This window comes from Dipodomys spectabilis, unplaced genomic scaffold (genome assembly GCF_019054845.1).
Source record: "Dipodomys spectabilis isolate Male_0828 unplaced genomic scaffold, ASM1905484v1 ptg000365l, whole genome shotgun sequence".
In the NCBI taxonomy this organism is placed as follows: Eukaryota; Metazoa; Chordata; class Mammalia; order Rodentia; family Heteromyidae; genus Dipodomys; species Dipodomys spectabilis.
In genome coordinates, this window is record NW_024871042.1 from 2,734,967 (window position 1) to 2,749,521 (window position 14,555).

Below are 14,555 nucleotides of genomic sequence, written 5' to 3' on the forward strand. Positions count from 1 at the left end.
ATTATCCCACACTACTATGAAATTTATAATCACTTAATCTCAATAAATAAAAGTTCTGCAACAAACTGAAGTCAGAATTTTTTTTCCTACATATCTTTCCTTAGATAATGTATTCATAACAAATGGGGAAGAGTATGACCCGTGAAGAAACCAGAAGACACCACATTAACCACTCGAGGTCAACAACACCTGGAAAAGATACTTACTGGCTAATGTCACAACCAGCCCCTCACAAACTATAGAAAGACCACAAAACCATAATGCAGTCTAACTTCAAGTTAATCACAATAACCCTATAGAAACTGAGGAGCAATGGAAAACATAATGTTCTTCAAGGTTAAAGTCAAGGAAAATGGGACTAAAACAACTGTCACAGGACCAAGAGATTGAGAAGAAACACCAACTCAGTGATACATGGGATCTTGGTTGGGATCCTGGACCAAAAAAGCACAGCTTATAAAATCCAAATGAAGACTCAGCTAAACCAATAGTAAGGATTAGGGCACTGTATTGTAAGGTATTAATACTGCAGGAAGCTGGGTGAGATGTGAACTATGTCTACAAGTTTAATGCAAGTCTAAAATGACTTCAAAGAAAAAAGTTTAACTGGGTACTTCCCATAAACAGAGGCTCAGGAACTGAGTTCTGAGGATCGTGGTTTGAAGCCAGCCTGGGTAGGAAATATCTGTGAAAGTCTTTTCTCCAATTAAGCACCAAAAAGCCACAAGTAAAGCTGTGGCTTAAGTATTACAGCTCAAAACTTGAAAGAGAAAACTAAGACAGTACCCAGGCTCTGATTTCAAGACCCAGTATCAGCATTAAACAGTTTTAAAATTGTTTTATGAAGAAAGAAATGACAATATTTTGTCTCAGAAACTATGTTATCATTTTGGAAGTGGTGCTATGGCTCAAGTGGTAGAGTGCTCACCTTGAGCTGAAGAGCTGAGGGACAGCGCCCAGGCCCAGAGTTCAAGCCCCATGACCGACCAAAAAAAAAAAAAAAACAACTATGTATCATTTAAACCAGAGCACCTGTGGTCCTTCCAATTCTCTAACCTGAAGAGAGAACGACAAGGAATCTTGGATGTATACCTCACGCATTATGAACTTAATACACAGGAAAAGACTTTAATTCTATAACCCTTCACCCGGCTCCTCCACAGACTTCTCCTGCCTCTCCCTTCTTCCTTATACCCTAGCAAGAGACTGTCAAGATTCTTTTTTCCTGTTCATAAGCAGCAAAGTGAGCTGTAAACATCTTAGAGATACGCAGGTTATAGATCCCTGGTTACTCACAGGAAGCACAAGGAATATGTAGGATAGGAAGGGCAGTCATGAATGCAACCAAGAGTATCTGAACACCTGTATCTGCTATGCACAGGACTAAGCTCTGGGGAAACAACCACATATAAGACCTGCAGTTCCTGGCTCTTACAAACTGGACATAAAGGAAGAAATTCAGATGACAGGAATGCTGTGAGGCCAGGAAACCAGAGGAATGTGGCACAGGCTTCTCAGAAGTATCAGCATGGTCAGGATCCTTCTCCCATCGTTTTGTGCCTAAAAACCAGAGCTAAGGAGACTCACTTCTGCAGGATCATTGTTAACGATTTCATTAGATAATGATGGTGCAGGATTTAGCGAATGAGTGAGTGGCCAGAAATAGTGATTAATGACCTAAATTACTTATCAAGACCACTATAGTGAAAGTAGTAACTTTCTCAAAATACTCTACATTCTAGGCATCTGAGATGTACTCCAAGTATCTACGAATAGAGTGCTAATCACAGAAACAGCCACTTCTCCACTGGCCAGCAACAATGAATAATGGATGCACTTGGAGATGGATGGAACAAATGCTCAGCCCAGTGCCAGTAAGAGTGGATGAAGGCAGGCTCCCTGCCCTGCTCTGTCAGCTACAGCTCGGTGCTTGACATCAATATGTGGGCTAAATCCAATCTAGCTATGTCTGACTGACATCCCATAAAGGATGCTAGCCCTGGCTCTTCATAACCTCAGCCTGACAGGAGTCAAAGACAGAAAATAACCCACTCAGTCCTCAGTGAGGAGTAGGTGTTATAAAACACTATCAAATCTCCCCTCCTCACTCCATCCTAACTGCAGGTGTAACTGTAATTGACATGTTTTCTTTCACAGAACAAGCTTTAGGAAGACTCTATCCCAGAAACCCTAACCTGCAAAAACAATAGAAGGCTAATGAAAAACAATCATAAAAGAGTATAAAATAAATCAACTTTGGGTCAAAGTGCTTAGGATCATACAATCAAACACTCTACATAATCTGACTCTGTCTCTCATACACATTCACACATTCACACACACACACACACACACACACACACACACACACACACACACACTCAGTTCCACCTCTCACACTCTTGTTCTCACTCACAGTCTCCATGTTTGCCATGAAACAATAGAAGTTTAATTAAAAAGTATGCTCAGTAAATACTCTTACCAAAGAGCATTTTAAAATACTAATACACTCTGCATAAGTATACTATACATTCTAAGATATTTTTAAATGCTATTTTCAGCATCTCAAAGAAAACACTCAGATGTACTCCAAACTAAATCAGAGCCAACAGCACCCTCCCTGTGGTAACTCCACCAAGTGTCAAAGTCCTCCCCCTCCCATCTGAGAAACGTTTTTCTCTAGCTAGCCAGCCCCCATCTCCCTACCCCTCCTCAACCCTTTGGCATTCTTTCTCTAACCGCCTTACTCCCTACAGTCTTCTTTTGCTCTTTTTTCTTTTGTCAGTGTAGGACTTGAACTCAGAGCCTGTGTACTGTCCCTGAGCTCTTCTGTTCAAGGCTAACATCTAACACTTTGAGCCACAGTTCCACTTATGGTTTTTTGGTGATCAACTAGAGACAAAAGTTTCATGGACATTTCTTCCCAGGCTGGCTTCAAACTGCAATTTTCAGATCTCAGCCTTCTGAGTAGTTAGAATTACAGACATAAGCCACCAGCACCTGGCTTCTTTTGATCTTTTTAAAAAACAAAACAGAATCTAATCATATAAAATAATATTTATTGCCAGGCTCCAGTGGCTCACACCTGTAATCCTAGCTACTCAGGAGGCTGAGATCTAAGGATCGAGGTTCAAAGTCAACCCGGGCAGGAAAGTCCATCAGACTCTTATCTCCAATAAACCACCAGAATACGAGAAATTGTGCTGTGGCTCAAGTGGTAGAGTGCCAGTCTTGAGCTGAATCAGCTCAGGGACAGCATCAAGGCCCAGGGTTCAAGCCCCATGACCGACAAACAAAAATAAAATAAAAGTTATCGAAATGAACTCCAGGAAATGGAAATGAGTAGTTTTTTTTTTCATTGCTGCTTTTGTTTTCTTCTTGTCTTGTTTGTTCATTTATCTATCTTTGAGAGGGTAAGAGGGAGACACAGAAATGGGAGGGACAAAGGATGAACAAATGCAGTAGTGATACTCACTAGACCCTATGTTGAAAATAAACTAGACAAATGGTGGGACAGGAGGGAAAAATTGGGAAAAAGGATAGGTGTGGCATTTTCCAAAAAGAAATGTACTCCTTACTTGGCTAATATAACTGTAACACCTTTATAATTACTTTTTTTTTTTTTGTCAGTGGGGCCTGAACTCTGGGCCTGGGCGCTGTCCCTCAGCTCTTCAGCTCAAGGCTAGCACGCTACCACTTGAGCCCCAGTGCCACTTCTGGCTTTTTCTGCTTATGTGATGCTGAGGAATCAAACCCAGGGCCTCATGCATGCAAGACAAGCACTCTACCACTGAGCCACCTTCCCAACCCCTATAATAACAATATTTTTTAAAAAATTTAAAAAGCAGACAAACAAAAATAGCAGTCTTTTACCACATCTAAGTTTACAAAGCCCAGGTGAAGGCAGTGTTCCCAACCAGGAGACGGCTTCAAACAATGAGGAAAGGAATTTGAAAAGACTGAATTACAGTGGCTGAACTCAGTCCAGGTGACCAGGAACCAGTCTCTCTTAGTCTGAGGGCAGTCAACAGGTACCACCTCCATGCCCTCAGGACCCCCTGAAAACCCAGCACAGACCCTAGCAGCTACGTCAGCACCCCCTAGCCTCAACAAGCCCCCTCCAAAGCCCTAAGCTCAGTGATCATACAGCCCACCTCCACTTACCAAATGGTCCTCTACCTGTGCTTCCTTAAGTATAGTGGTCATAACAAGGAAGACAGTAAGAAATAATAGCTATGGTGTTTTACTCCAAGTTTATACACACATGAGCCTTATGTGCTCTCCACAAGTAACCTGCATGGCAACTTTTAATTAACAGTAGTGGTTTTCAAATAATGGGACCTCAGGCCCATTTTACACTCAAAAAAATATTGAGGAACCCAAAGAATTCTTGCTATATTATCTCTATGTATTGAAAGTTACCACACTAGAAATTAAAACAGGGAAACTTTTAAACAAAACATACAACCCACAGGGCATAAGGTCATGACATATCATGCATTTCTGGAAAACTCCACTGTATGCTCATAAGAGGAGGAAAGTTTAAGAAGGCAGGTGATAAGTTACTAGTATTAAGCAAACACAGCTTTCCATTGGGATACCACATTTTGGGGGGGGGGGGGGAGAGGGAGACATCATTAGTTTGCAAAAGGAGAAAAAGATGTATCAACATGGCCAGTTCACTGGGCTATCCTACCAAAGAGCTCTGCCCTTGATCCTGGTTACAGGCAGGACTGCAGTCCCTCTTCTCCTCTTCACAGTGGTCTTCCTCATGACAATATTCCACCTCACTGACAATCATCTTTTGGTTCCCAGCCTCCCAAAACACCAGAGTTGCTACATTTCCCACCAGCATCCTGAATCAACTCACATAAGCACCACAACCCTGCATCCACCACAACTCCCCACCCATTATTCCACATTCGAGAAAAGTAACTTCTACTTACTAAGACCCCAAACCACTCACGAGTCATCTCTGACTCCTCTGCCTCTGTTTGTCTTACAGTCTGGTCTTCACAAGGCTTTTTGCAACTACAAAACCCAGGATATGAAATAATACAAACAAAGGAGGCAAAGACCACATATGAAGGTATCAAAAGTTTGCGAGTAATTAGCTCTGAGTCATGGAATTAAGACAGATTGGCAAGTTGATTTCTTTGGTACACTTTTATACGTAACACATCATATATAAACAAATGTGCTCCTTTCACACTCAGAAAAGTGTGTGAAGCTGAAAGTGTGGTTCAGTGATGGAGTGCTTGCCTATCATGTGAAATCCCTGGGTTCAATTCCTACCACTACAAAAATAAATCAAATAATAAAAGAAAATATAGAGTTTCTTCAGTTGTCTATAAGGTTTGTTATTTTACTTGGCCCTTTGTCACCAACCAGAATCAGATCACCGGAGGGCTGGAGTTCAGTTCTTTGGAGGGGTGTCCTATACGACATCTGCACTCATACAACCTTGGACTCTTGCAGCACAGAGCAATGTCAGGTAAAGCCGTGGGATAGCAAGTGTTTAAAAGCACTTGGCACAGCACTTCACACACAGTATACAAAAGTTCATTGTTCTGGTGCTAGAAATAATATTTCCATACACTGCCATCAAATGAAACCTCAAAAAAAAAAAACCACACAAACTGGCAAAGTACAGCCCTGTTTTGAAAACAGTAGCTCCCAGCAGGCTTTAGGGCCTAGCAATGTCAGAAATGTTACTCATGCCATCACCACCTCAGCCTGGGAGAAGGGACCCCTCCACTGCACAGATGGAGACACAGAAGCACTGAACAAGGAGGCAAGGGAAGTAAAAACCAGGCGCAAAGCAAGGGTGGACATCCCTGTGATTCAGGCCCTTTTCAGTCAGCACCCAGTAGAATTTTCCATGCGGGTGGACATGCTCTGTAAGCTGATCAACATGTGATTTTAAAGTGCATAGTGCAACTGATTAGATAAAATACTCATTTAAAGTTTATGTGGCCAGCAACTGCCATTCTACATCAAAGACAATTAAAAACCAAAGCAACTAGAGCTAACAAAAAGGGTCCTTCAGCCAGGCACTTGTGGCTTACGCCTATAATCCCAGCTACTTCAGGAGGCTAAGATCTGGAAGACTGCAGTTCAAAGCCAGCCCAGGAAGAAAAGTACATATAATTCCATCTCCCAGCAAAAAAGCAGTATGAGATGTATGGCTGAAGTGGGAGAGCACCAGCAGAGCAGGCAAGCCACTAGTGAGTGTGATGTTCTAAGTTCAAACCCCAGCATTGTATTCCCTAAAACACAAAAGCCCTAACAAAACCCTGCTGCTCCCTCTCAGCAAATACTTACAAAAAACTAAATCTTAATACACTAGATTTGTTCTACACCCCATCCACCCCTGCCTTCCACCATGTCTGCTATACAATGGAAGGACAAGGACTTTAGGAATTTTAAATAAAAGGGACTTGGGTGCCAATCCTGACTCCACAGTGTCCTAACTGCGTGACCTTGGCCAGAATATTTCAATCTCTGAGTTCTTATTTCAATCTGGAGATTGACAATGCCAACTCTCAAAGAACATCTACTAAGCATTTACCAGTTACACTACCTAGTAAAGGGTTACTGGTACTACTCCTCAGGGCTCAACTCCAACTCTACTCTCTTGAAGAAGAGACCCGGGAGACCTCCTCCTCCAGGCTCTAGAGTCCCCAGAGGCTTCATCTCAACAGTCGCTGTTGTTGAGTGTCTAAGTAGGCTCAGCCACTGGACCAGCAGGTCCCTGAGGTCATGTCACCTGTGAGCTGTGAGGCAGCAAGTGTCTACATAAAAGCTCTGATTAAAAAAAAAAAAAAACAGGAGCTGGCCTGCCCCAGAATTATTATCTGAGAGGTCTCTGTTAGAAAGAAAGAAAAGAAAAAAAAAGGAAAAAAAGTCCCTAGCTGTCAACTGATAGGAGGAAGAAATGCAGTTGCCAGGGTAAAGAGAAGAGAACTGAATGCAGGAGTTGGCTCCACACTACAGACCTCAGAGACTGGCCAGGGACTATCCTCCCTTTGATGCCATCTTGTTCTTGAAGAGACAGATTTCACCGCACCTGAAAAGGAATCGATCCCATTCAAACATGCCCCAGGCGGTTTTCTTCTTTTGCTGCTTTGAGCTTAGGAGTCAGGGAAAATAAATTGCACAAGACATGCTAATCAGAAGGAAAAGAAAAGGGCAGGCAGAAAAGGGAAAAAAACATGGGCTGGATTTACCTTAGATAAAATAGCCCATTACAAAGCACAGCCACAAAGTTGGCACTCTTTGTTAAAGAAACATTTTGGTTGGGCTGGGAAGGTGGCTCAGTGGTAGAGCGCTTGCCTTGCATGCCTGAGGTCCTGGGTTCCATTCCTCAGCACCACATAAGCAGAAAAAAAAAAAAAGCCGGAAGTTATGGCTCAAGTGGTAGAGTACTAGCCTTGAGCTGAAGAGCTGAGGGACAGCGCCCAGGCCCAGAGTTCAGGCCCACGACTGGACCCCCAAAAAAACCGAAACATTTTGGTAAAACACCATTTTTAGTAAAGGTACAATCCATAAACTTCAAAAAAGAAGACTAACAACAAGGAGCATTGTTTTTCTTGGCTTTTCTGGGAATGGAACCCAGGGAGTCATGTACTCTAAGCAAGTCCACAACCACTGAGCTTCATCCCCAGCCCAACAAGTGATCATGGAACCCTAGCTAGATGCAGGCACCTTGGGGAGGGCTTGTCCCTCATGCATTCCTCATTGAATCCACACTGCGATTTTCACATGGCCACCCTCAGCTCCTTAGTCCACTCTGAACCAATTTAATGATCCAGACACATCTTTTAATGAAACAAAACAAAATAAAAGTTAATTGTATATACGAATAAATGACTTGGGCTGGGAACGTGGCTTAGTCGTACAGTGCTTGCCTAGCATGCATGTAGCCCTGGGTTTGATTCTTCAGTACCCTATACAGAAAAAGCCAGAAGTGGTGCTGTAGCTCAAGTGGTAGAATCCTAGCCTTGAGCAAAAGAAGCTCAGGGACAGTGTCCAGGCCCTGAGTCCAAGCCCTAGGAATGGCAAAAAGAAAAAAAAGAATGACTCATAAGGTATTTTACATGTCTACAGATCTATAATGTAAGATCTATATCTCATTGTAAATCAAAAACATTTACAATATTTACAAAAATTTGTAAAGTATCTCTAATAATCAACATCCTTTATAGTCACAAAAACTAAGGCTCAAAACAATTAAGTCTCTTGCTCAAATGAACACAGACAAGCCAAAATTTTAACCAACTCAGCCTAGCCCTGACACCCTGACCCTCTTCAAGTTGGCAGACCAATAGGGTAGGACAGACGGTCCTGAAAGACCACCCAGTGTTCTCACAGAAAAAGAAAGGACAACACCAAAAGTCAACAGTCAGATTAGTTATCCAATTATGATTTTCCTTGTCTCTTCAGAGAACAAACTTAAGAGCCTGTAAAATCATAAAAAAAAAAGTGAAACTCATTAAAAAAAAAAAAAAAGACTAGGCACTAGGCCCAAGAAAAATAAAAGTAACTAACAAAATGGAGTAGTAATGTACACCTTGTTAAACATTTTACCCATACAAAATTATAAAGAAAATCAAATTTCTGCTGATTAATTCATTTTATAAAGCACAGGCTGTGGACTCCATGCAAGTGAACCTTGTGTCAAATTCTGAATGTTTCTGCCCCTAGAATTCCAATGTTGAACTCTAACCCCTAAGGAGGTGGTATGAAGAGGTAGGTAGAGTGTCTGGAAGGTAAATCATGAATGAGATGAGTGCTCTCATAAAACAGGCCCAAAGAGGTTCCCCTTTCCACTAGGAGAGAATGCAACAACAAGATATCTTACCAAACCCTGATCAGCCAATCTTGGGACTTGGCAGCCTCCAAAAGCACAGAAACGCTGTTTTTCAAAGGACCCAGCCTATACAACTTTATTATAGCAGTCCAAACGTGTAAAACACTAGGTCTCCCAAACTATGAAACAGCATACTATTTAAGTCCCTTACCTGCTTAAGGTTCATGCAAAGATGCATTTGATTTTGTACCTGGTGCTCCTGCCAGAGCCAGGCACAGAACAAACTCTCAGTAAAGATAGCTGCTGTGCTCGCTACACACCACAATTCCTCTTCACAACTGGAATGAGTACTGCTGCCACGTAAGCCACAGGACAGTAAAAACAAACTCCTCAAAACTTGGACAGAATCAGGCACTTGAACTCATTAGGACAGAAGGCTGAGGAGTATCTTAAGGGCAAACTCACTTTTACACCATTTTGCCCCATTCTTAAGGTCCTGGCTGCAGCAATCTCTGTCTTTCTCTGTCTCTCTCTCTCTGTGTCTCTCTCTCCTTCCCTCCCTCCTTCCTCCTTCTTCCTCTCCTCTCCCTCCTCCTTCCTCCCTCTCCCTCTCCATCTCTCTCTCTTCCCGCCTCTCCATTCCTCCCCCCACTCTCCCTTCCTCCCCCTCCTTCTCTCCTGTGGGTTGCTTCCTCTTAGCCAGAGCTATAAATACAGTAAGGAAATCCATTGAAGTAAATTTAAGAAGGAAGGAAGGACAATAAGGAAGGCCAATAGAACAGGATTAGACACCTGTAATCCTAGCTACTGAGAAGGTTGACGGCTAAAGATCACAGTTTGAAGCCAATCAAGGCAGAAAACTCTGGGAAACTCATCTCCCATTAACCAGCAAAACATTGAAAGTGGAGGTATAGCTCAAGTGGTAGAGAGCCAGCTTGAAGCAAAAAAGCCAAGTGAGGCAGGCCCTGAATTAAAGCCTCAGTAGAAGGAAAAAAGGACAGGAAGGGAATAAGGTATGTATAGTATGTATGAAATCTCACAATGAAACAAACATTTGCTAATAAAAATGTTTCTAAATTGTTTAACAACTTTCTCCAATCCTACCCAGCAACCTACTGAAACTTCTGTTTCCTGTCTCAATGGTAAATAAAAATGAAACCTTGCAACTATTGGTCAATCATGCATGAGCAATGTGAAAACTGAAACAATAAAATGGAAAATGAAAAGGCTTTTCATCTTCATCTAACAGACTCTTCCTCAGTTTTCCTCTTAAGAGGATTCATTATTAATTGGTTATATGCAGCTATAGATCTCTGTGTACATGTTTGTATTTGTGTAAGTATCTTGCTTTTTCCAATACCTAAGGTGAAACTCTTTTTAAGACACCACAATCTTGAGTGCTGCATAGTATTCCATCAGATGATATAGGTCCTAATTCTAATAAATCCCCATGCGTTTCTATATTCTGTACATTTAAATTTTCTTTCATTGTACCACACAATGGTGCAGCAAGCATCCCTGAACATACATCTTGTCAGGTACAAGCAATCTGCATAAGAAATTCTTAAAAGTGAAATTACTAGATCAAAGGGATTAATTTCTAAAGTTTCAGAGGTTTGGGCCCTTCCTACTGCTGGTGACTGATTCAAAGGATGTTTTGTTTTGGGTATTTTTCCCCACTGTTTTACCAACAACTGATAAAGCTCAGTTCATATCTACCAGTCTCACTGGATTAAAAAAAAAAAGTTTCCTATGGTCATTATAATTTACATGTCTTTCCTTATGAACTAAGCCAAGTATTGATTATTTTGTTGTTGTTGTTGTTGTTGTTGTTGCAAGACTGGGACTTGAACTTGGTATGCTCTGTGTACTGGCTGACACTACCAACTAAGCCACGCCTCCAACCCCAGTTGGCCATTTTTATATGTCCTTGTATTTTACTGCCAATTTCTGGATTCTGGACTCTCTGTAACTGCCTTTTGAAGGTTACCAGTATGCTCATCTCTAAGACCAAGGAAGGACCTCACTGAATTCTTACCACCTTGGAAACATTTGGCACTAACAACCACCACCACCTTCAGGAGACTCTTTTCCTTCCCCCACACAACCTGCCATGTGAGTTCTTCTCTAAGGTAACAAGTTATTCTTTTCCTGGAATCCTAAAGACAGACATCCCAATATCAAATCCTGCCAACCTTTCTTTCTCTCCTACCATATGCCAACTGTCATCTCTGTGCACAAGATTTCCAGATGAGGGCTGGGAAGGTGGCTCAGTGGTAGAGTGCTTGTCTTGCATGCATGAGGCCCTGGGTTCGATTCCTCAGCATCACATAAGCAGAAAAAGCCAGAAGTGGCACTGTGGCTCAAGTGGTAGAGCACTAGCCTTGAGCTGAAGAGCTCAGGGACAGCACCCAGGCCCAGAGTTCAGGCCCCACAACTGACAAAAAAAAAAAAAAGATTTCCAGATGACAATCCTGAATCCTCAGAGATCTTAAACAAGTTTCCAACTATCTGATAAGCACTTCCCATCACAAACAGAAGCCCTCCCTCCCATACCTCAAGGTCAACAGACACACCTTACTCACTCTGTTGCAGAGCTCCTACATGACACTTAACTACACCCTGAGAGAGAATGCACTACTTTACTGTCCACTCTCCCCAAATCTTGACCCATCTAAGAATCAAACTTCGGATAATGACTCAACATCCTTCCCCTTCTCCTCCCTACTTCTTCCCATCCAATAAGCTGGATAATCCTGTCCATGAGGCCAGTGAACTGTCTTGGTGGATTATGCCACCATACTATTTTCCCTTCTGACTTGGTTGCTGCTTCCTTAACTCTCATCCCACTCTTGATGCCACCAGAGTTGTCTGCCAAGAACAAACATCATATCTACCTTCTCAAAGAATGGGGTTTCTGTATTTGTTTCCAACCATCCCTCCATGGGCTTAAGGCCTACATTCCTAAGGCAATGAATTCATACCAGTCTCTGGAGGCCCAGTTTTACGAATCATGTCAATATCTAACCCCACTCTCACCAGACAGTGGGGTCTTGGCAAACACAATAATTCACAAATCTCAGGGCTGGGAAGGTGGCTCAGTGGTAGAGTGCTTGCCTTGCATGCCTGAGGCCCTGGGTTCGATTCCTCAGCACCACATAAGCAAAAAGAAAAAAAAAGCTGGAAGTGGCGCTGTGGCTCAAGTGGTAGAGTGCTGGCCTTGAGCTGAAGAGCTGAGGGACAGCGCCCAGGCCCAGAGTTCAGGCCCCACTACCAGACCCAAAAAAAAATAATAATAATTCACAAATCTCATATTCTAGATAGCACTTAACATAATGAGAGACATCTGTAGGAGCTTAATAAATGATTTCTAAAGTTAATCTGTGCAACATTCTAGGGTGCTCATATTATTGCAAAGCAATAAGAACTGATCATATATGTAAATCTGTAATGAAAACATTTTCTAAGATAAGTTTCAGTTGCTCACACCTACAACCCTAGCTACTCATAAGGCTAAGATCCGAGGACTACAGTTCAAAGCCAGCCCATGCTGAACAGTCCATAAGACTCTCATCTCCAATTAGCTGGTAAAAAGCTAAAAGTAGAGCTGTGGCTCAAGAGGTAGAGCATCAGCCGTAAGCAAAAAAGCTAAGGAAGCCATGCACCAGTGGCTCCTAACAACTCAGGAGGCTAAGATCTGTGGATCAAGGTTCAAAGCCAGCCCAGGCAGGAAAGTCCATGAGACTCTTATCTTCTATTAACCCCCAAAAAACTAGATGTGGCACTGTGGATCAAAGTAATAGAGCATTAGCCTTGAGCGAAAAAGATCAGGGACAGTATTCAGGCCCTGAGTTCAAGCCCCACAACAGACAAAAAAAAAAAAAAAAAGCTAAGGGTAGCCTAGGCTGACCTCAGATTCTCTATCCTCCTGTCTCAGCCCTCCAGGCGCTGAGATCACAAGAGTCGACCACCACTTCTTGAAAGAAAAATCATTTTAAATCACCTAAATAACTTTGAGGTCTGTTTAACTTGCATGACTGAGTGCTGAGTGTACAAAGAAACAAATATTCTCTCAGGGCTTACTTTTTTTAAAATGTCAAACTCCTTCCCTAAAAAGTGACCTGGCCCTGGTGGCTCCTATCTGTAATTCCAGCAATTACGACACCAAGGTAAGATTACAAATTCTATGTAGCCTAGGCTACATAGTAAGACCTTATCTCAAAAATGAAAAAGAAAATATTTTTAACATCTTCAGAATTAACTTGACAATCACACACACTCACAAAAAATAACTGGCTCACTGACTTCTGAAACACTAGTTTTTAAAGGTCACAATTTAGAATGACTCCCTGCTTGCTAAATGGAAAAATAGACCCAGATGAGTAAAATAAGGTTCTAGAAAGCTCTTGACTTTGTAGTCTTCTAGTAGCCTAACCAGTTGTGAGAAATCAACCAACATTGGCCTCCTCAAGTTGCCAGCATGACCTGAAGAGAAAGGCCACATAGCAAGTCAGATGCACAACAACCAGGTTGAAAAGTTAATAAATACAAACGTCTCTGTACGAACTGTGTCTGTCACCTTGGAGGTTGTCCCAGTTAGATCTACTTCAGTCTTGAAAGTTAAACTAGTTTAAAAAGTAACTTTTTCCAAAGCATCTTGTAAACTGGTTATGAAGAAAGAAGTCATTGATTGACAAGGAAGCACAGATGACTTCGGGGAACAAGGGAGTGAGCAGGACTTTACAGACACACGTAACAAGGTTAAATTCTAAACGTGTTCACACTCTTCCCCCTCAACATCAGCATTAGTGCTAACACGTGTAAAGTGTCTCTGACTACTTTGTCAGGAGCCAAAACTTCGTCAAAGTTTCCTCGTTCCCCTTTTCACCTGAAGTTAGGGAACTGCTAAGTTCAGGGGGCTCAAAACTGTCTCTAAGACAGTTTAAAAAAGAAAAGTAGCCTGGATGACAGAGACTAGGTGAGTTGTCACCAAGGAGGGATTTACACCTGCCAGCTCAGGGTGTCCCCTCCCCCTCACCACGCCCACACCCCTCCTCCCCCCCTGCAGTGGAGCCCGAAAATGCTTTGGAAAAAGGGGACCAGCGAAAACCTGCAGGAGTTGTTGGGCTGGGGGCGGGTTGTAAGAATCGTCTCCCCCAGACCTCGCCAACTCTACTCCCCGGGTCCTCTCCAGGACACCATGAAAGGGACAGCAGAGCACGGCGTCCTCCAGGCCCCTAGCGGCCAGCCAGCACCAGGTGGGCCGGGAACTTACTTGCCCGGGACGCTGACATCCAGGCTGACCTCTGAGAGGACCTCTGAGAGACCAGCTTTTCCGGGATGGGGTGCTCGACACTCACCTGCGATTCATGGGCCGGACTCTCACGGCCACCTTGACCGATGCCATAGCTCATGCTGTCGGGGCCAGGGTACGCTCCAAACAACCCGGCGCCCCGCGGCGACCAGCGAGCGTCTCCGGCGACGGCGCCCGCGGCCCCCGCCCACTTCCCTCTCTTCCCCGCCCCCTTGGCCTGGGCCGGCCGGACCTGGAGTCGCGCAGCGGGCCCCACCTGCCAGGCCCTCTGAGCATGCTCAGAGCGGCCCCGCTCCACGTGATCCAGGCACCAGGATTTGGTGGCCGCCCTCGGGGTGAAGGGGCGGGGCCTGGGCGGGGCTTGGGCACCGCCTTTGGAGGCAGCCAAATCGGACCCCCATCTCTGTGCCCCGAGGCCTAGGATCCGGA

The 14,555-nt window shown here is 43.4% G+C and overlaps 1 protein-coding gene across 2 annotated transcripts in view; it reads right to left on the reverse strand.

Moving 5' to 3' along the window:
• Positions 1–14,307, reverse strand: part of Kif16b (kinesin family member 16B) — a 264,333-nt gene extending 250,026 nt beyond the window's left edge. For both annotated transcript variants that reach the window (XM_042666398.1, XM_042666397.1), the window contains exon 1: positions 14,173–14,307. In XM_042666398.1, coding sequence (XP_042522332.1) covers positions 14,173–14,219 — 47 coding nt within the window. In that variant the 5' untranslated portion in view covers positions 14,220–14,307. The remainder of the gene's footprint in view (positions 1–14,172) is intronic.
• Positions 14,308–14,555: the final 248 nt, after the last annotated feature.